Raw genomic sequence first — 22,186 nt, forward strand, 5'->3', positions numbered from 1 at the left:
ACTGTGGGATATAGCCAGACACATTAAGCAAAATACAGCAAACAACCAGTGGCAAATATATTGGCTACTTCTGGGAAGCTAAAGTACTTTTATTTTTATAATACTAAGATTTTTGTCATGAGCTGATTAAAAATAATTAGGGTAATATTTTGAAAATTAGTAAAAATGTGATAAGACAGTCAAAGAAAAATAAAAGAAAGGAAAAACTTCATAGTTGTACAGCTTCGTTGCATGTAAAATATTGAGTGACCACAAAATACCTACAAATTTGATCTTCAGACATTGAAAACATTTTCAAATACTGAATAGGGAGACAAACAAGGAAGTGTTTTGGAAGATTCAAACATGTGGGAATGAACATGTTTTTCCAAAACATAGGTCATGCTTAGTAAATATGATTATTTTTCTTCAGGGACCTTGCAATGAACTTTTGAGCTGAAGCATAAGCTTTTTATTCTGCATGAAATTGGTAGTTTTGGCAATATGTTGTAGATGATGAAATAAGTAATGGAAAAGTAGTTTTTGTTCTATAGCTAATCCAGGGTGATCTGGATAGACAGCTGTGTGAGTGTGTGATGGGTCTGGGTCTGATCACCTCTCTTTGGGCAAATAGGATATGTAAAATGTGGCATAAAGTTTGAAGAAGGACATGTGATTTACAGGTACAAAGCCTGATGGGTTTCTTCTTTTAAAAATTGAAAAATACAGTAAAATAGCACTTTAAAACCAGGGGTGTTGTGCTCTGTTTTAGACACTAGATTTCAAGATGAATATCAAGATAGTAGGGAAGCTAAAATTTAACAAGAAGTACCAAATTACTACAGAGGTTGTTGGACACTGTATGGAAAGCTTAGAACAACAGAGTGCTAGCTGGTGATCCTCCAGGGAGGGCAAAGAGAAGATGGGAGCAAGCAGCAGCAGAGAACAGCCTTGTCAATCAATTCAGGGGGGCATAGAGTTTACTGATAGAATTAGAAACTGAAAACAAGTGTATTTCAAGTCAAACGTTTACAGGGCAGTGTTTGACAGAGTGCAAGGGGAGGCAGGCAGGTATTCTTTCTTCAAACTTGTGTTTTTACCAGCCTATGTAGCGTGCTGGTTAATTTTCAGCCTGGGAGCAACCTGCTTGCTAACAGCAGTAGAAGTTCTTCATAGCTTTATTGCAGTTCTTCATCCTTCCTATCTTGTCCTTGTCCTGCCTGAGTAGAGGCTATTGTTTAACTCAAGCAGTTTACAGTCTCAATTTAACTTACAGTCTATTAAAAATACTTGGTTCTTATTTGCTAAGTCAGCATTAAAACCCAAGCTGCCTACACCAGAAGTTAGTGCAGGCCTAAGTTGGATGCAGAGCATTGTGGAGCTGCACACTAATAAATCTTGTAATTGGCCTGGTAGCTTTTATGAAGCATGAATCTAATAATTCCTGTGTTCTGAAATCTGGGGATTGCCATAACTGAAACAAAGTCATGGCTTATAAATCACTAATAAATAACATTTGACAACTAATTAAGTCCAAATATGTTTTGCTATACTTCGATTTCCTAAGAGACTTTAATTATTTACAAAGTGCAGCTACTCTTTTCTGAATACTTTTCACTGTATGGTGAGACTTCATTTTTGTTTCTTATGTTCTTAAGCAAAACATTCTACTATAACACAGTATCTTTGTCTGCTTCAATATTACAGAATTAACTTGTTTTATTATGTGTGTATTGAGCTGTAATTGGCATTCTATCCTTTACTAGACTATATCCTGTTATTTTTTCTTTTCATCAGATCATTAATTTATTTTAATCTATTAAAATAATAAATTATTTTAAGCTTATTAAGATAATTTATGAAGTAATAGAATTTTAGGTTGATGTGAACTGGAACTACGGTAGAAGAGATTGAGTGGTGTTATCCATGTTTAAAAACAGAGAGAGAAGACTGCAGCCTCTTTTTAATACACTCTTACTTGAAAAGTGATTTTACTATGACAGACTCAAAAAATACACTTTTCTTTGTGTCAGGTGCTTAAGAAAATTGTTGAGTTGAATATAGTTTTTAATCTAGCAGTACACAGGTTGTGCATTTGTGTCCGGAGTTTCTAAGAAAAATAAAAATAATTTAAAACAGCAAATCAAATTAATAATTTTCGTTGGTTTCTTCCTTTTGTTCTTTGCCTTTCCTTAAGAGCTGTCACTGGGATAATATAAAATTAAACATACACTTGTAAAATTACGATTCTTGTTGAATCACACTGACTGAAAGAGTCTGCAAATTTATATTGAAGAAAATTTTACAATTTCCTGCTGTTGTTAAACCATTGTCTGTATTTTTACAGGGATCTTGGTGAAAAAAAATTCATAGGAGATGCATGAATTTGTCTTAAATTTATTATGTTGCTATTGTTATTATCTGTTCAAGATGTACTTTTGTTACATACTCAGCAAACAGTTCTAGACAGTTTCCTGTGTTCATACTCTTCAACAGGCACAGAAATATTTTTAAAAGTATCGGGTTAAAAAAAAAGGGGGGAGTGGGGTTGAGGGGGCAAAAAAAAGAACCTAAATGAAGGTGTTTTGTTTCTAATTACACAGGTACAGAGTTGTGGTATCCTATCCTCCCCAGAGCGAAGCAGAACTTGAACTTAAGGAAGGTGACATTGTTTTTGTACACAAAAAGCGTGAGGATGGCTGGTTCAAAGGCACTCTGCAACGAAATGGAAAGACTGGCCTTTTCCCTGGCAGCTTTGTAGAGAACATTTGAGAAGATTCATTCCAAGAGCTCCAAATTATACTGTACTGTAAAATAGCACAAATATTTTGCCAGAAAAAGCACAGTCATGAAATATTTTCAAATGACTGTAATGTAAACAAAAATCTACATATTTTTACAGTGTCTATAGCACAATTACACCAGCGAACAAAGGAGATGAAGGCATCTGCTGGTTTTATCACTTTGAATTCTTAAGTGTGATGTGTGCCTTGTACTGTCTGATTTATTATATAGAGGAATTTTTTTCCCCAAGTATGTTACATAAATGAGCAATTGTTTACAAGGCTGTAACTAATTTATTCTTGGGTTTTTTTTTTAAACTTGAATTTTGTGTAATATCTACAATTCTTGTGACTATGATTTTAACAAATTATTAATTTATGAAAGAGTAACAAAGGGGAAGCTGGATTCTCTCCTTATGAGCAAGCATTATATCTGATAAAGAGCCTCCCATTTATCCTCTGGACATTTTTCCCCTGCTGTGTCTGACAGTGGAGTAAGTCTCTGTTGTATGAGTTAATGTTGAGTGGTGGTGATGTGGCGTCAAATAGAATTTGCCAAATGGGGAAAAATGTGTATTTTCTTCTTTGGACAGAGAAAAAAAAAGTCAGTGGTGTTCTTGAGTCTACTTTTACTTCTTCATGAATCACCCAAGTAGAGTAATGTTTCCAGGAGGCAAAGATATATGTGAACAACTGAACAAAACCATCTCAAGGTTAGGATCATCTCAAGGTTAGGAAAGAAGAAATTTAGGAGTGCCAACAAGAAATTCCCTATACCTTCTGTTCATGTAGTAACTGGACTATTTGAACAAAGCTTAGCTTTGTGTATTTGGCCAGTTCTTTGGGCATTTAGCGCTCAGGATCCAACAAAATTGGAAGGAATGTTAAAGCCCAACACTTAGGATGAATATAACTTGAAAACATCTGTTTGATAAGACTGAATATAAAAATAAAATTTTAAGTTGTACTTAATGTCTAAAAATGCCTAAGACGTGTAATTTGCTGTTTTCTTCTCAAAATGATCTGCATGGCCAAGAGATGTTTTAAAATGTCTGAGCAGTAGTGGTGGTAAGTGATGCACTTGTGTTAAAGTAAAAGGCTGTATGAAACACTGTGAAAACTTTACTAACTTCTTAACCATTGCTACTTTGGTATGTTCTGACTTTTTCTTTGTCTTGCATGTGTTACTCAATTCCTGCAGTAATGTAACTGTGCATGGTTGGCATTTCCCATTCCAATTTCCTGTTGCTGGGTTATTTTTCTCTGAAAGTTACCCAAAAGCCACTTGACCAAAACTAGTGAGCAACTTGCCTTCAACCAGAGAAGGTGTCCAGTGTTTGAATCATTTATAAATTTTTTTAGCCTCCTTGCGGCTGATGGATATAAAGAATGCAGCCTGCAGGAAATATGTTGTTAGTCTTTCAGGGTTTTGTTAGAGATTTGACACTGGTGAACACAGCGCTACTCAGCTGAACTTCTTTTTTTTTTTATTTTATTGTTTGATTATAGCAGCTTAATGATGATTCTTTTTTTGTAAGACACTGAGCACCATCATCTCCACTTAAATCCATTTAAATCTGATGTAGTTTGGCTGTTACTCAGCACTTTACAAAGGGAAGCCAGTAAGGTGATTCAGTGTCGCACAGTACACAGAAACAGTGATCTGTTAAATCCTTATAATTTTCTTGAATTTATACATTGAAAAATATCAAATGTTAATGACAGAGATTTCTTGCAATATCAGGTAGTATCATGATGGTCTTAAAAATAAGAAAAAATATATCTATAAATATATATAGTTGGACCTGACAGCATTCCCAAATTAACCATCTCCCTTAAACACTGTATCATCCAGTTTTTGCATTTTTAAATCTTTTAAATAGTTTACTTGAATATTCACGTAATATATAAAGGTTTTGTGAAATGAATTTTAGTTAGAAAGACGCTGATATCAGTTTTTGTCAGCATAAATTGGCACTAGTGTGTCGTAATCTTATTTTGGAAAATTTAGTGCATTTTATATTAAAGACTACTAAAGGTTAATTTTTTTCTATCTCTGCTCTCCATATTTTAAACTAAGTGACTAAGGTACCTCTATTAATAGAATTTCATGATGTAAAGTCAGTTAAAAATCAGCTGTTAATCCAATAGTTCTGTTAGATGGAATACATTTTTAATTGATTTTTTTTTAACATTGAGTAAATGTTTGTAAAAAGGGCTTATTACATAGCAGTGCAACAATGACAAAAATGCAGTTATCATGCCTTTTTTTGTGATCTTTTGGGGGTTATTTTTTGGTTTTGGCTTGGGAGTAATTCAGTGTAGAAACAGACAAACCCTGTGCATTTGCTTTGTGTAATTCCATAAAAAAATTTTGTAAGGTATTTTATATCTATGTTTGAAGTCCAGTGAATGTTAAGTGTTTGATTTACTATGTTAAACTTCCAATCCTAATAAATATTTTCTTAGCAAACAGCTACAGCAAATAGTGTATACAAACATTAAACATAAATTACTTGTAAAGAATTTGACAATAAAACTACCAGAACTTAATTTCTGAATTCTTAGGAGGGTATTTCTGCTCACAGAGAAAAAGTCTTCAGATTCCATAATGTAAGAAGCTTGGAATGATGACTATAATGCAAAAATTGTAGAGAGAACTGAGGACCTGGCTGGTCTTTTCCCAACTCCTTATTTCAGCGAGTAACTTCAAAAGAGGTAGGTAACTCCATCTCAGTCTGTTCATGATGGAACTACAGTCTCATCAACAGCATATCAGGTGCACAATAGTTAAAAACTGCTTTCCCTGGAGGAAGAAGTGCCTGGTGTAATAGACCTGCCATAGATTGGGAGAGGCTGAAGCATCTGCCCGAACTTCCACTGTGGGTAGAAGTGTTGGGTGGCAAGAGACTCATTTGCCTGAAGAAGTTTCTGGGCATGGCAGTCAGGCAGCAACTGGCTAATGAGGAGACCTTGATTTGCATGTGGTTACATGTCTGCTATATACATGTGGCCTCTGGGAAAATTGGTGGAAATTAATCCTAAAATTGTTTGCAAATATGTTTGGGACTTGGGCGATAATCTCAGTGTCAGTTAAGACTGACGAGCAGAACCTAAATTGTGCTAGCAGTGAATGGCACAGCATTGGGTGCCCTCTGAAAGAAGGAGCATCTCAGCCAACCTTCCTTAACTAAGGGGGATGAGGAGAGGGGGGAAGGCAGCACAATTTGTAGAAATGCAGAATGGAGAATATTGAAAAGCAAGATTTATTTGTTTTTTCAGAACTGTGGTCTGACATCAGTGCATCCGTAGGAGAAAAGTACAAACATCGTGGCTGTGTAGCAGAAGTAAGGCTATTTCTTTGAGTTGGTTTTTTTGTTTGTTCTCTTGTTTTGTATTGTAATTATTGAGTAATTCTAATATGAGTTTAACATTTGGCTTGCCAAAGGTACATGAAATCTTGTTCACCCTCACTTCATTACCTCTGCCTTATCTCAGTAATGACAATTATGCTGGTTTTGCATAGGCTGAAAAATAAGGCTTCTGAGCATTCTGACTTTTTTCAGAGAGCTGGCAAAATACTGTATCTGGCTTGTTCTTTCCAGTAGCTTTAAGCAAATGCGTTTAAAGGTGCACATTGAATGATGAGTAATGAATAATGAAACACAAAAATCCACTTGTTAGTTAAAAAGATTTGTGTCTGGGGTTACTAAAACTCCTACAGTGTAGTCTTTCATATACATGCACAATTGATGCCACTGGTATCTGTAGGATACGCCAATACTCTTTGGATTCCTACCATGCTTCTGCAATATATATACTTCTCAAATCACGCTCAGATGCTTGTTCCCTGCACTTGGTTAACACATCTTAAGCAGATTTGAAGCTTGACTTGAACAAAACCAGTGTCATAAATCTTCTGAATATCAACAACAACACCACTTCTACTAATAATAATTCTTTTTTAATGGCATACTTGCAATATTTGTATATAGGAACAAAAGAGCTGAGAATGTGATGATGAATGATGGGAACATGGACATTAGATGTGGGGAAAAATGGGAAAGAGAAAAAGATTTGGAAGACCTGTATATGGGACCTGAATCTTAACTAAATTGTTAGTGATCTTGCCTTAGTTAATAGAGTCAAGCTCTGTGAAAGGACTTAAGAGGAACTTGGATGTCTAAGGCTGAAGATGCAGCCCTCAGTCTTTACCCAGTCTCTTAAGCTTGTATTTGTTTCGTGCTTGTGTCTAGAACAACTGCTGTTCTCCTGTCAAATACATTTGAAATACAACACTAAGCATCTCTGTTTCTGAATTTAGTTGCAGGTTTGCATTAATAAACAGGGTAGTGTTCCCTTTCTACATATTTTATGCAGTAACACTAACATTAGAGGACTGAATCTCTTGGGAAATGCATACCAAGATGCAATGCATTCTTCTTCCACAGTGTCATGCCAATAGCTCTTACTTTCTGGGAGACAAACTTGTTCCCAACCTTGAGGTAAGCACCTGCTCTTGAAAACTTGAGGTGTCCTCCTTTGCCAACTGACGATTCCTGTGCCTCTGAGGTATGTGGTGTAAAACTTGCTTTCAAAGTAAAGGCTGACTGGTTTTTGTGAGTTTAACGATAGATTCTGATGGATTAAATCTGCCTCCAAATGCGATCATCAGCATCTAAACCCTTCTAGGAGAAGTCTCCTTGAGCCTGACTTCTGTGGGCGAGAGACTTCGCTGGTCCATTCTAACAGCTAAAGAGCGCTTTGTTCAGAATCAGCCTGGTACAAGGAACAAAACATGAATTTGCAATACCCAATGTGCAATGTGCAAAAGCCATTCAAAATGTTGCATAATGAGCATTTCATGTGGGCCTATCAAATCAGAGTGGTTACACTCTACATAGTATTAGCAGAACTCAGAAAGTATTATCTATCTGTTCCTATTACTATACTCCTTTCTGTCAGCTGTATTATTTTGCTAAAAAGTGGCAAAATCAGTTCTTAACTGCTCTACTGTTCCTACTTAGTGGAGTAAAGAAAATTTAGACACAGTGACATTAGCCCCAGATTTCAATTACTCACAGTTCTAACAAGCTTGTAAAAATTCCCCTTAGCACATGTAAATGAATAGCACTTGGCTGCACTGTGCACCCAACTCTAGTGCCCACGTGGTTCAGGTTACATGGCCCAGAGGCCTTCTGATGTTTGCATCTAGTAGTCATTCAGATCAAAACCAATTCACAGGATGTCCAAACACTAGCTACATTCTCATTTCAGTGTGGTGAGAACGGCCATGCAGGAGTGTAGAGAGTGGAAATTTGGCTGGCACATCAAGACAAAATACACTTTCCATTACAAAGGCAGAAAGAAAAATGTCAGGATTTTAAAATATCTGTGCAGGTGTTTTTTTGTCTCTGCTACCTTAGATAGAACCTCATTTCACAAAGCAAATGGACTTTAATTCCTGACTCCCCATCCCTCCCTTTCCCATCCCCCCTCTTCCCACAAAGGAAAGCAATATAAGCCTTTAGAAATATCCAGATTCTTTGGCATTAGAACACATGGTTGGATTCTCAATTACTCCAAATCAGTGCTACTTCATTGATTTCATTAAACTTTCCTGGCATACACTGAATATGTCCCCTACTGTTAAATAGTGAAGGAAAATATCTCATCTGCCCTAAAGGAATGAGTATGTTTGAAAGAAACTTGAGCTGGATGATTTTCATACTTGGAAAATACAAATCTATTCGGGCTGTGTTATGCTTCTCTCAAAAAACGTTTGTCCCACTGCTACAACTGAGGCACTAGATCAAAGATGATGCTGTTTAGCAGCACTGTAAATCATAGAAGACTTCCTCATTTTTCAGTCAAACCTATAAATTTCCAGATCCACAATGGCCTAGTAGGCTTTGGTCTGCTAACAGCTGCTAGTCCCAAAATCTTTTGTGGTAAGTTGCTGCTGTATTTTCTCATGGTGTATCTGCGAATGCTTGGGAGGGGACATGAGTCAGCAGCAGAATAACTTTAAAGTGGTCATTGACTTTGTTCTCCACAACAAGGGACGTGCCCTAGGTTAAATTTCTTATTTCAGCTGGTTGAACTTCTAAATAAGCTGAAGAATGTTAGCTCTAAAAAGTTTACAGTTCAAAGAATTTTTCTCCACTCCTCTGGTAGGCAGTCTTAGTGTGTCTTTTGAATACACACAGATCAGGGAAAGCTCCTTATTTTCATGCTCTTTACCAAAGCTTTACTCTATGCCGATATCCATCTTCAAAGTTTTTAGTACACAAGTAACTATTTGCCCCTGCAGTCACTGAAATTCTTTGCATTCAGTAAATTAAAATCTGTGATACAGCTTTTTTACAAGGATAAAGTTTAATTGTTTTTAAAATAAAGTAATATTGGGCTTTGTAAAGATGAACGTTTTCTTGAAAGGTAAGAACACATACAAAGAGATAAACATTTTAAAAGCTTAAAAAATGGGTACTCATCCTACCTAGGCATTTGATATTCTTGATTACTTGCACCAAGTGTGTATTTATTAATACTGAATGGGTTATTTCTGCCACAGACTGTTAAAATTCTCAGAAAGCTGGAGATTTTCTGTTGAGAATGTCTCCAGTAAATAGGAAAAAGAGAGCAAGAATGAGATGGCATTTGGAATTCTGTCTGAAGAACCAGAGAATGGTTCAGGACCAAATTTTAGGTGGTCCACGTGTACATACCACAACCATGTCACTGTTTGGAGGACTGCCATAGCTGCTCTCAAGAAAATGGCAGACAGTATTTCTCATTTGTTCTTTACCTTACTTAGAGTACTCCTCGTTAAGGAAATCCACATTAACTTATTGTCAAACGCAGATAAAATTTGGCCATAATGGCAAAACACAACAGTGCTCTTGTAATTTGTTTCTCTGATTTGGCAATGTTAGTGAACACTTAGATGATCCAAGAAAAGTTAACTACTAACATATAAAATTCTATAGGTGATGTTTCTCAACACCCTGTGTTGTTCTCTACAGCACAGGATCAGCAGGCTTGAGCATCAGTTTCTGAGTCTGGGAAAGTTACGCAGTTCTCTTTGTAAAGGCTGACATGTCAGCAGTGAATGTGCCAGTGGGGAGCGGGTGGGAGGAGAATCAGCCCTGTAATTACAGAGATCAGTGAAACATTGTCTGGTCCAACCACAGCTATTTTGTATTTTACAATATGCTATTCCATAGTAAATGATGCTAGCAGTCCTCTCCCACAGTAGGTCAGGGTGGTTTGTAAGTGGATGTGACCAAGTGTTTGGATGTTGGGCGATGAGGACCACAACAGAACTTAGCTGGTTCTGTGTCTGGGGGGGCTCTGGTGACAGCTGTGTCGCCAGAGCCCCCAAATGCAGGCACAGTCTGGGCTGATGGCATGAACTGCTGTCAGAGCTGCACGACAGCTCAGAGGGCAAAGCCAGGCTGTGAGAGCTGTCACATCTCTGCAGAGGCCGCACTGATGGGAAGTGGTCAGTCAGGAGGATGTGTCGCAGGCCTGTGGTGTGTTTGTGCTGGCAAACCTTTGTTGTGTGGACTCCGTGTTGAGAGTGTTACCGATGAACGAGATGATGTGGGAATTGTTCCATCTGCTCTCTTCATACTTTTGCCAATCAGTGTAACAGGTTTGGTTTTGACTATGAAGTATCACAGTCTCGTAGCTGACAGTAATAATGTACTCATGCAGCTATGATTTAATTAGCCCACAGCCCTGTTCCTATTGAGTAATGCCAAAATCCACCAGTACAAGAAGTATCTTTTGTCAAGCGCAGGAACTAGTTTGGGCAAAAATTAGCAAATCTGTACTTTTGAGCTTCTTGGACTTTATCATCAGATACTGCCATCAGGGGCTGGAACTCCTGGTTGGTTGTGTGTGTCTGAAGATCTGTGATGTATCTGTCTGCATGTTTTCTCTATTGCAATCCTGTCAAAAGCAATAAAGGAAATAGGTTTGTTTTTTTTCAAGGGCACATATTAGATTCTGGTCAACATCTGGTTAATGTTCGTTATTAAAAGCTTATTTCTGTCTGGCATTACAAAAGACACAAATAGAAAGCCCGTGTTTTTGTGAGTAAAAGCACTATGGACAACTTTACAAAAGCTTATATAGCTGGCTTATGTTGTGTTTCAGCTATATTTGGTAACACAGTAGAATGCTTTTGGAAGAGATATTAGATGCTGAAATGGAGATTCCAAATATAAACGAGGTCCCTAAGGCATGAATATAATGTCTTGCTTATAACTTTAAATTACTTTTTTATAGCTAAAACTAGCATGTCTGGTGGCTAATTATAATGTAGCCTGATGTTATGCCCAACCACCTCCTTTTCTGTCTTTTTCACATGCACCACTTAACCTCCTAGGCCTTCATTTCAGAAAGGATTAAGTGTATTGGAATCTTACTAAACAAAATAAAACAAAATAAAAACCCAAAACAAACAAAAAAGAACAAAAGCTTTGCATAACAAGAGTGGATTTAAACATGATCTTAAATGTATGATGAAGCATTTTGCTGAATCTTAGTGTTTTTTTTCTCTGTGGACCATCTTGGAAATAAAATGGTGTGGTTCGAAGAAAAGAAAAAACCAATGTTACTTCCAAAGAGAAGTTATTTATACTTTTTCTGATTCAGCAAAACTAAATGAAATTGACATTTCAAGTCTGAAATTGATTTCTTGGATACTGTAACACACAGGATGGAAAAGTACAGCACTTTGGAGAGCTTGGATGTGTTTTCTATATTCTAATTTGAGATACTGTTCCATTGGATTAAAAAATAAAAAAAAACCCAAACCAAAAAAAAGAGAAGCAATTCTTACCTGATCAAAATAAATGGGATTTCCAGTACTTGCCCTTTTGATCTGGACTGGCTTTGTGAAGAATAGTGTTTAGCAAGTGTTGGAGTGTTATTGAGATGGCCAGGCTGAAAAGATCGATAACTTGCTGGTTCTTGAGACAGGCCAGTGGTGCTGTCTGCACTTTGGTGGAGGGCAGATTGCCATCCAGTGAGTGTAAAAGGTGGGGACATAAAAAATCTTGCAATGAGATTCAGGATTATTCTATGTTCACAAACTTGGTGGTGAGGGGAATAGGAAGGGCTCATTTGTTTCTTTGAAACAAAGTAGGGATCTGGAAGCTTCCATGAGAGATCTTTCTTTGATATTTGGGATAAAAACATGTTTCATGCAGAATACAGAAGGAGCATCAATTAGTTTGGCAAAAACTCTGCAAACATTTCAGAGGTGAGGCTGGGATAAGGTGGTTTGGCTGTTGCTGTCCTTCCTACTTGTTATGATTGGAGCTGTGAAAACACTGCTGATGGTAGAGGCGGCTGTCATTCTCAGAGAGGTTTTAAAGGAAACTGAGCTAAAAACATGAAGATTTTCAGCTTCATGAATGAGAAGCTTTTGTCCTCATTTAGAAACCTCAACCAGTGCTGTTCATGCAGGCACTCTGCTGATGTGCAGATTAGCTGTAGAATGTCTTGCTCAGGTGTCAGGGGACTTTATTTGGGTAACAGGAGAACATATGACTGGACATTTGTAATCTACCTGACAGCACAAGCTGTATGAAGTAATCAGTTTGTGTAACAAATGGTCTTGTTGTTTTGAACAAGGAGAAGGAACATCTTCAGCTTGGTAAGTTTATGAGTCACAGAATCATAGAATAGTTGGGATTGAGAGGGAAAGAGCATCTAGTTCCAACCTCCTGCCATGGTCACAAATACCTTCATTACACCAGGTTGCTCAAAGCCCCATCCAGTCAGGTCTGAATCTCTAAAACAACTTTGGTTATATCTCAGAACAGTATGAAAGAGAAAACAAGGCTTCTAATTTCCTCAAAGTTTCACAAAATTTATGCCTGTGGGGTGCAAATTAAAAATATCCTGAAAATATTAGCTTTTGTTGCTTTAAAAGCTTGATCCCTCCCTGGGCCCCATTCAATAAGCTCTATCTCTTCATTCTTGGTTGCCTCCATCAGAGGCTTAGCCAATTCCTAATTCAGGAATCCATGGCTGACAAAATCCCACGGCTCCGAGATTAGTTCTGTGAATTCAAAGGAACAGTTAAAGCTGTGAAGGATGTTGCAACTGGATCCAGCTTTACAGCCAAAATGAGTTATAAAACATTTTGCAGAGTACTGCTGCTAAAAATAGCTGTGCATTGAGTTGAGAAAATGCAGAGAGGCTGGATAAGGTCAGTAAGCACAACATTACGCAGCTCCTACAATGGAGGAAATTTACCTACCATTAGTCCACATGTCATTCAGTAGATGGTGTCCTGCTGTCTTCTGGATGAGGCCTTTCTTATTTTTTCCTTCTTATCCCATTTGGTTATCTGTTGTGCTCCTTTCCTTTACTCTCTGGGTTCTTTTCTGCAGGATTGCAGCTTGTTCTTTTCTCCTGCATCATTGTCATTGGGCAGTGGACCAATGTGTCATAAGTAGAATTGCTTAACAGGTATTTATCAGGTTGTTTGTTTACATATATTTAACAGCTTTTGAACAAAAATGCACAGTACCACAAAAAACCCCTCTGTTTTTGCAAAGCACTTGCATATTCCAACAAATGACAGTCTAGCTGTTTTTAGTAAATTTCAGTTAATTTATTTGAAAAATTACATGAAACACAGAGTTACTGTCAAACCTGGTTTGTTTTGGGATTTTTTAAAATTAAACACTTGTATCTTTCTGGAAAGTCCCCCAACCTTTCCTAATCGACATCCTTTTAAGTTTCCCATGAACAAAATTATTGACAATTCCCCTAATAAAAGAGAATGCCTTTCCAGATGGGATTTAAATCCTGTATCTCTCCAGCAATTCACTTTTTGCAGATGTATTCCTCTTTCTACATTAGGGCTTAAAAGTGCTTCCACAGAAGATGACAGTAACTATGTAGTAGGAGATGTTTCCCTAGGGCTGTGCCAATATGGGAAGCTGACAGTCATCAGCCTCAGTTAAAGATGGGAGACCTGACATTTGGAGGGGAAAAACTAAGTGATTTGGCAAGTCTTAAAAGAAACTTGGAGCATGCCCTCTGAATCTCAGTTCACGGGGGCACCCTTCCCCTGAGGAACCTAAATATTCTATAGCTTTAGCATTCCATTTCCCTGCTAGACTTTTTCTCCTTCTTCATTTCACTTGGAAAATAATCTTGGACCAAAAACTCCTGGGACTAGAAGCTGTGATCTCTATTGTCTAAAATGGCTGGTATGCTCTTAGTTGTAGGAAATTAAATTGTAAACACTTCCTTTTTGTCTTGTTTGTATCATCTCTAAATATTCTCTTTGTTTCTTTGCTCCTCTCCTCTCCTCTCCTCTCCTCTCCTCTCCTCTCCTCTCCTCTCCTCTCCTCTCCTCTCCTCTCCTCTCCTCTCCTCTCCTCTCCTCTCCTCTCCTCTCCTCTCCTCTCCTCTCCTCTCCTCTCCTCTTGTTTTCTTTCTTTCTTTCCTTTTCCTTCCTTCTTTCTTTCCTGCTTTCTTGTGGGCATCATGTGATGTTAGCTTCCTTACACACTCATATTCCCATGGATTTAATGAGTGCTCGGAAGACAGATGGCATGCCATTTTTTTTCAAAACATTTTAAAGCACATGACAGACAATTCAAGTTGACAGGAGTGCTTTGCTGAGGTGTCTGTAAAGCAAATGTGTTACTTGTTACTATTAGAGCAGAATAATTGTTTATGAAACGCATCCTCAAATTCAACAATGATTCAATGAAGTAAACTGAAATAAACTGTGCTATGTAAACACTGCACACTCTGCAGAGATGTTACCCACGTGTATGAAATAATTACGATCCAAGTGATGCAGTGTGATATTACACAATGATAGTCGCTGGAGTCCAAATGCAGGCAATTTTGTATGAAAATCTCCAGTCTGTGGGCAGTATTAAAGAAAAGACTATGGCTGGAGACAATAAAGATTACTCTTTTTCATGTTAGATGGAAAGAGAGAAGCATTCCTCCTTTTGTCTACCAGGAAGAGAGAAAACCACAAAAGCATTATCCATGTAGAAAGAAAAGACATAAAAGCAATGGACTCTTCTATCCTAGTTAAGATTGGCTGAAGTTGTAGGTTCAGCTTAAAAAATCATGGCTAATGATCCTCATGCTGCAGAAAACCTGAAGTAGAAGCCAGATATCTGTTTTTGGGAAAATAGCAGGGTCTCTGATAAATGCATGGTCTTCATGTGTCCATCTCCTCTGGTTTAGCAGCTACACTGTGAAAGTTAGGAGGTAAATACTAGCTTGAATACTCTCTGAACCTCTAGCTTTTCTTTTAAAAAAATGTCAAACATGGACAAATGTACTTCATTCCTGAATTTTATTTATTCTTTTTTTTTTTTTTCAGTGCTCTTCAGAACTGACACTTCTGGTAAATTTAGAGTTCTCTAATAAAACAAACAAAACCCAAAACCCACCAAACACAGACACACACAAAAAAAACCCAACCAAAAAACCAAAAAAACCCCCCAAAAAACAACAAAACAACAATCAAACAATGGTATATGAGTTTTACATCCATCAAAAAAACTTGTATGGGGAGTGTCCCCTTGGTCAAGAAAAAAGACCATGATGTGTAGAAACTGGATAAAGAGAGGCTGAACTGTGACTGGAAAGAGAGCTTGTCTACAGCAGGCTGGGGATAATCCACCCCTGTGATGTGCAGTATATGGTACATTCTCTATGTTGAGGATAGAAAAGGTACTGAAAGTTTAGGCAAGTGAGGATAAAACCATAGAACTATATTTAAAATATATATCAAGGAATTATATTTATATGAGGGATGATTAAGAAAACCCAGCTGTTGAAAGAAGGTAGTTATGCATTTTATATAATCAGACATTACTTACATGACAGTCTGGTGGGAACAATAGCTAATTTTTCCCAAGGATGCTAATCTCCCCTGATAGTTATTGAAAGAAATTATTCACTCTGATAGAAAAATTAAAAAATGATGCAAGCAGTCATCTGAAAATACCTCTTTTCATCTTTAATAACCTAATTCTTACTTCATTAAGCCAGCTGATTGGGTATTATTATGATTGACTACTTTATTAGAAGGACATACAACAGTAAGGGCTTCTGTATGTCACAAGAGGATGACGTCTTCAGCTGCTCAGTTAAGTACATGAGTGAGATGAAATGACAGTGAAGTATTTCCACAAGGAGATGTGATACGAAATTAGATTTGTTTAGGGCAATCTGATGGAGAAAATTGAATGTTGGGAGCTCCTTGAAAACTCTCTAAGCATTACTCTATGTGATTTGGGCTGCAAAATGCTAACAGCTGTAAAGAATATTGGTTTTGACATCTCCTATAATACTGGTGAACATAAAGGAGGTGAGCAGTCTACGAGATCTGAGTGATTGTCACTAGCACTATCAGAGTTGCCATTTATTATGGAGTGTGTTCAACACTCACTGCTGGCAAATTATCAGCTGAAGTTTTGCCAGTGTAAGTCCTTATGCTTAGGATCACAGTTATTTGTAATTTTGGAGGGATGACTACATGGTCCCTTGACTTGCTGCTTTCTGTCAGTAAGTGGATGTGCTACATTAAGTTGGTATTCCTGTACTCAGTAAATTTGTGCCTCATTAGGGCTACCCTTGAAAACATATTCATGGTCACATAAATAATGTATGCTAAAATAGGGGAGGCTATATAAACAGTTAGTGCTTGTGGATGTGCCTTCAGTTTCCTGCTTTAAACAGCTTTTGGACTCTTCATAAATGTTATGAATGTCAAGACAGGTATTTGGGGGAATCATTGAAGTATTTCACTTCCATGTATCTCAGATCTGCTATTTCATGGGGGCTAATTAATGTGCTTATGAAACAAAGATTTTGCTTTGTTTTGCTTTGTATAAGTCCTTAGAACTTCTCATGAGAAGGGAGGTGAAGGATCAGCTCTTGTTACTTATTAACTATGTTTTTCTATTCCTGCAGTATAGGCCTTTAGCTGAATTTTCTCACCCTAATGAGTTCAGTCCAAATCACTTGGTCAAATCTTTCTGTCTTTATTCCCTTGCTTCCTTCTGACTTTGCCCGCTTCTCCTTGTCACCTTCTCCCAACATCCCACCTCCTTCCCCCTCCTCAACAAAGCAAACAGTTTACTGACTAAATATGAGTAGATGCAGTAAATTTTCAGGAGACTGCATCACAGGACCAAAGTGGGCAACAATTTGGATTTGCCCATACCATTTGTGGAGATTCAAAACCTGAGACTATGATTAAGTGATGTATTAGGGCAGAAAAACCTTGCCACTTGCTCCATCATAACAGGAAGGAAATTCTCTCTGATTAGACAAAACTTTCTTCTGTTAATCCTAATGTTGAGAGCAGTTTTTTGTATGTTTTGGAGCTAAAACCTTTGGTGATGAATACTTCTCCAAAATACTCTTTTTTTTTTTCTCATCAGAAACTGCAGTATTAGTTAAACAGATTTTTACAAGATAAATGAATTCTTGAAATGATTGGCCACGAATCTTACTTTGCAGCTTACATAAATGTGTAGTGAATGGGATGAGACTATGAGAAAAAAAAGGGGGAAGTTAAGACATTGTTCATATGTAAAATAAAAGCAAATTATGCAAGACCTTGAGTAGACATTTATAAATAGGTTTTAGATATTTTTAAGTGCTTTTCCTGAGCCTATTTCTTTTAACTATTGAGTATATTAGATATAATTAAAAGTAAATTGCCTCTAAGAGAACAGGAGTTATTTACTCAGGAGTACTCAAACACTTCTGCAAAACTCTTAGATGTTATTGTACCAGACTTCCAGTGGATATTCTTAATGCTTACGATATATGCAATACGCAAAAAAATATCCTTTCTATACAAAATAGTCAGTGGAAACTGCTGGGAGTGACATGTCCTTCTGTGGTGGTGTCAGTTTTGACTGTTTTCCAGACTGCCTTGCTGGGAGATGCTGACTGCTCTGTGTGACACACTTTGCAGTTTTGAAAAACTGTCTGAGAGGTGCTGTACAGAAAGTGGTGAGTTTACTCCCTGGATGGCTGAGCTGGTTATTTCTTCCTTGTTCCCAGTCCTCGCTGTCTTGGGACTGAGGAGCTAAACACTGATACATTCTGTGGCATACATAAGGAGTGGGATGCATGGAGGGAAATAAGGGATTTCAGGACATGCTGAGATCCTAGATTTCATCTCTTTAGTCCAAAGTCCACTGATACACAGTAGGAGTGTCCAGTGTCTGTGATCAGACAGGAGTTATGGACAGAGGCTGAATGTGCAGCAAATGTTTCTTGAAGATAGTTTTGCAGGGGTGGGTGATGTTGGGGTAGTTTTATTTTAATGTGCCAGGTGCCTCAGGGCAGCACTGGCAGTGAAGTGTTCCATTTTACCAAAAGATGAAGCAGCAATAATACAGGCTCCTCCTCTGTGTTCCCTTCATGGTGTGCCTGACTTCTCACTGGGAGCAGCAGCACTTCAGTGACCGTGCTAACTCAAACACGGGCCTCACGCTGACGTGTGAAATAATCCTGGTCGTAGTGGGGAAACCTGTTTAGCCAGGAGGATATGAAAACATTAGGTAATTTGCCAAGGTTCTGATAGCTTTGTTTTGTTCTGGGTTTTGGTGTGTTGTTTTGTTTCTAGAGTTTTCACAGGGTTTTTACACTTTTCACAGAGGTACCAGGAAGAAATTTCTTAAGAGGAAGAAGTTTTCAATTTTTTGAAAAGGTTCCTAAGCTGTATAAAACCACTTCGTGTTGGCATGATAAAAGTTCACTGTTATCACACAAGAACAAATATTGCAGAGATTTTGCATGGTCTAGAAAAACAAAACAGACTGCAGGGTCATAAAAAAAAGATCACTTAACAGCAGAAGTGTGGAAATTTGGCCACTTAAATGCCTGAACTGGTGTGGATGGGAAAAGTTTGCCAAGTGGCAAAATACTGGGAGGAGAGGGGTGTTTTTTTTCTGTCATACAATTAGGCAGTTGTATTTTTCCTCAGCAGTTTATCTCAGGTCTGTATCACTTGCCTAGAAGGCTAAGGCCATATCAAAGGCATTTGTGAATTGCAACATAAAACTTGTTAGTTATTAATTTATATATTTTATATGTGTGTATATAGCACATATATATAAGTACAAAATTAGAAACTAACTGATTTTTCCCAGTGTAAACCACAAGTGCATTTCTGAAGAAAGGGGAACAAAAAGAGACAGCAGCCTCAGTGCTGAGCTGTCCAGACAAAGTGGAAAATAATGAGGAGCCCTGAGAGCTCACCTAGAACGAGGCACCTAGTCCAGTTACACCCCTTCTTTTTACAGGAAGAAATGCATGGCAGTGTGTTGACTGTGTGACCTGCCACTGAGTTATCATTTGACCTGGAAAGAAGGAAACCTCTTAAGCTCTTCCCTGGCTTAATTCTGTTCTAAGCCCATGACTCCTGTATCCCAGATACATGCCCTCATCATCAGATTTGCTTAAGCTAGGGAGGTCATCTTTAATACGCCAGTTGAAAAGCAAAATAGTTTCTTGAATGATGATTTCAGTTGATGTTTAATCCCCAAGGTCTTACATTTCTGGACAGTAATCATCTGGCTCGAGTGTCAAATCTCCTTGGCCCACTTTAATTTTTTGTTCTTGTTCCTATAACCTAAAACCACTTCAGACCGATGGTTATGACAAGCTTGTTCAGTGATGAAAAACTGAAGCTAGTGACCATGTTTCCAGTAAGGGAGGGGACTTGAAAGCAGGTTTTTTTGGAGCCGAGTGCTCCAACCCGCAGGCTTTTGTTTAAAACAGGACTGAGCACATGTGCAGCCTGTTCTCCAGTTGCTTTGTCCCAGGCCTTACACAATTGCCATGTAATGTGGGAGGTATGCTTTCACAAGCAGTACAGGGAACAGTATGAAAATGCTGCTGGACATTTGAGCAGCACTGCTCTTTCATGTGTGACTCTTGGCAGAAGTTTAAGAGGCCACAGATTCAGGCACCAGTGTGGTTAATGATTAGCACTCATTCTCTGTAAATCTTGCCTTAAATCAAAACCCAGGAGGAATCTGAAATAGCTGGTAGAGGGGACCTCAGTTACAGTGACCCCTTTTGTGCCATTATGCTCTGATTTGCGTGGGTTTTTTTGCTTTTAGATACATTAAATATCCTTTCCTGTTTGAGAATATTTTGTTTTTTCCTGTGTTAATAGAGAAATTCTTACTTGAAAGCAATATCTTGATTGTGTGGGAGAATGATTAAAACATTTAAAGAAAGGGATAAAAACCTCTCTTAGAAGAGTGTTCTTAATGCCTGAATGCTTTATGCTTGAGGAAAGACAGCTGCTGCATCCTTTTGTACATTGTGGACAGGTTCCAAGTATGTGTACACATGGTCACACAGACAGACGTACAAGAATTATTAGCTTACATTTCCACATTAAGAGTAAGCCAGGCACAATAATGACCAGTACTGAACTAGCTGTTACAGATCTGGTCATGATAGATGGAACAGGTCTATCAGATCAAGTTCTTGTATCAGCTACTGTCCCTGCAAAAGGGGAGGTAATCATTATGACACTGATTTGTCTCTTGGACTCCACTAGCTCCACTAGCTTTAATGGGAAATCAGTGTGAATAAACTGATAATCAGAATAAACTCATAATCAGTGTGAATAAACTGATAATCAGAATAAACATGAGATCAGATTAATCTGCTTGATCTGATCTTATGATTTAAGCAGGCATCTGGAAAAAAAAGGCTAATGTCACTTTGGCCAATTAATGAACACACATCTCATTTTAAACAGTAAGTTAATCGATAAGAAACAGAATCTTGTCTCATATTTTACTTTGTCAACTGTAACACACTTTAAAACCCCCACATTGAATTCCTGCTTACTCTGTGTCAGCAAAATCTTAACAGCACAGGACAGATTAGTCTTCCTTTAACTTTCTTACAAGGCTAAATCAGCTGTATGGATAAGGACACAGGTCAGAAATAAGGTAAAGTCATAATTACGTACAATTTTTTTCTTAAAAAATTTGCCTGCTGCTGTCCTCATACAATGTGATGCTCATAGTTATTTTCTCTATGGTATACACACCTTCAGAAAACATCACTAAGGACAATTTTTTTCCCTCTGTGTTGCCTTGCTTATAAGTTTCACTTGAAGAAAAAGGCTATCCTGGTCCTTAATTATTCTAGGTACCAGAAGTCTTGGTCAGAGACTATTCTGAGTCACAGTTTCAGCTGTCAGTGCCTTTTCTTCTTTATCACTGGGATCTCCAGGTTTTCAGAATATGGCATGTTCTGAAATGTCATTGTATCACAAAATCTCATCTACTCTGCTGAAAAGAGCCGCTTGCAACCTAAATATACTTGCTAAAAGAAACTAATTCTCTTAAGAGCTTTTCTTAAAAATTTTATTTTTCTTACAGATGCTCACCTGTTTGACAATGCCTAAATCTGCTTTTTCTTCTATATGTAAAGGATGATCTGTGGAAAAATAATCCTACATGCATAGAACTAATGTTATTAAATGTTCTACAGCTCCCCTGGAAGCACTTATAATCTGAAATTCTGAAAAACGCCTTTCGAGTCAAAAGCAAGAACTGTACAAAGTTGCAATCCCCCTTTGCTCATAGAAACTCGAATAGGATTTCAACATATCTTTTAATAATAAAACTTTTGTGGAACTTTAAAATAATAATAATAATGATAATTTTCACTCAAAAAAATTCTGAAATGTACTCTTGTACAAAATTGTGATCGCTTTTATTAGTATTCCTCAGGGTCAAAAATTTACTCGGTCTGTGTGACTTAATTAAGAGTCCACAGAAACCTCTCCAGCATATGATCAGACTTAAATCATAACTGTAAACAGCATTACTACTATAAGAGAGTAGTTTTTAATATTAGTTTAATTGCATATCATGAAGTTTGTTTTGGTTCCTGAACAGGAACTCTCACAGGTGCTACTGTATTTTGGGTTTATCTACCTGAATGTGTTTGAAATTTCAACCCTTCTGGTACAGCGATGCCTCATACAAGATCCTTGGGATTTTGGGGCAAGGATACACGAAAATGAGAGAAATTCATCTCATTGTTTGTATCTATGTATGAAGCACCTATTTGTTCACGAAGGGGGTAGCAAGGGCAGGACTGAGAGCTCCAGCTCAGTGAGGCCGCTACTTCGTGCCCCACATGAATTCCAGCAGAGAACATCGGGTCCAGGCGCAAAGCGTGGCAGTGGCTAAGCTGGATGCTGTAAAATGGAGCTTAAAACCGGCAAGGGTGAAGCGAAAAGCAGAGGCGATGCCCGTGTGCGAGTGCAGGGCCCTCGGCCCTCGGCAGCCGGGGCGGGCCCGCCCGGGCCGCAGAGCGAGGGCAGCACCCCGGGCGCACGGCGCGGCTCCTTCCCCGCC

General features: G+C 37.9%; 1 protein-coding gene and 1 long non-coding RNA gene across 4 annotated transcripts in view; one reads left to right on the forward strand and one right to left on the reverse strand.

Moving 5' to 3' along the window:
- Positions 1–5,315, forward strand: part of SH3RF1 (SH3 domain containing ring finger 1) — an 84,150-nt gene extending 78,835 nt beyond the window's left edge. For both annotated transcript variants that reach the window (XM_048303964.1, XM_048303965.1), the window contains exon 12: positions 2,583–5,315. In XM_048303964.1, the coding sequence (XP_048159921.1) occupies positions 2,583–2,751 (169 nt within the window). In that variant the 3' untranslated portion in view covers positions 2,752–5,315. The remainder of the gene's footprint in view (positions 1–2,582) is intronic.
- Positions 5,316–9,178: 3,863 nt separating this feature from the next.
- LOC125326118 lies at positions 9,179–22,167 on the reverse strand. 2 transcript variants are annotated; one of them, XR_007203687.1, is made up of 3 exons: positions 21,890–22,167; positions 13,042–13,196; positions 9,179–10,718 (listed from the first exon to the last, which is right to left on the reverse strand). It is a non-coding gene; the product is annotated as an uncharacterized LOC125326118 (long non-coding RNA). The 2 variants fall into 2 exon arrangements; XR_007203686.1 differs by lacking the exons at positions 9,179–10,718; positions 13,042–13,196 and adding an exon at positions 15,104–18,318.
- Between the last annotated feature and the right edge of the window lie 19 nt (positions 22,168–22,186).

The sequence above is a fragment of the Corvus hawaiiensis genome, chromosome 5, assembly GCF_020740725.1.
Source record: "Corvus hawaiiensis isolate bCorHaw1 chromosome 5, bCorHaw1.pri.cur, whole genome shotgun sequence".
NCBI lineage: Eukaryota > Metazoa > Chordata > Aves > Passeriformes > Corvidae > Corvus > Corvus hawaiiensis.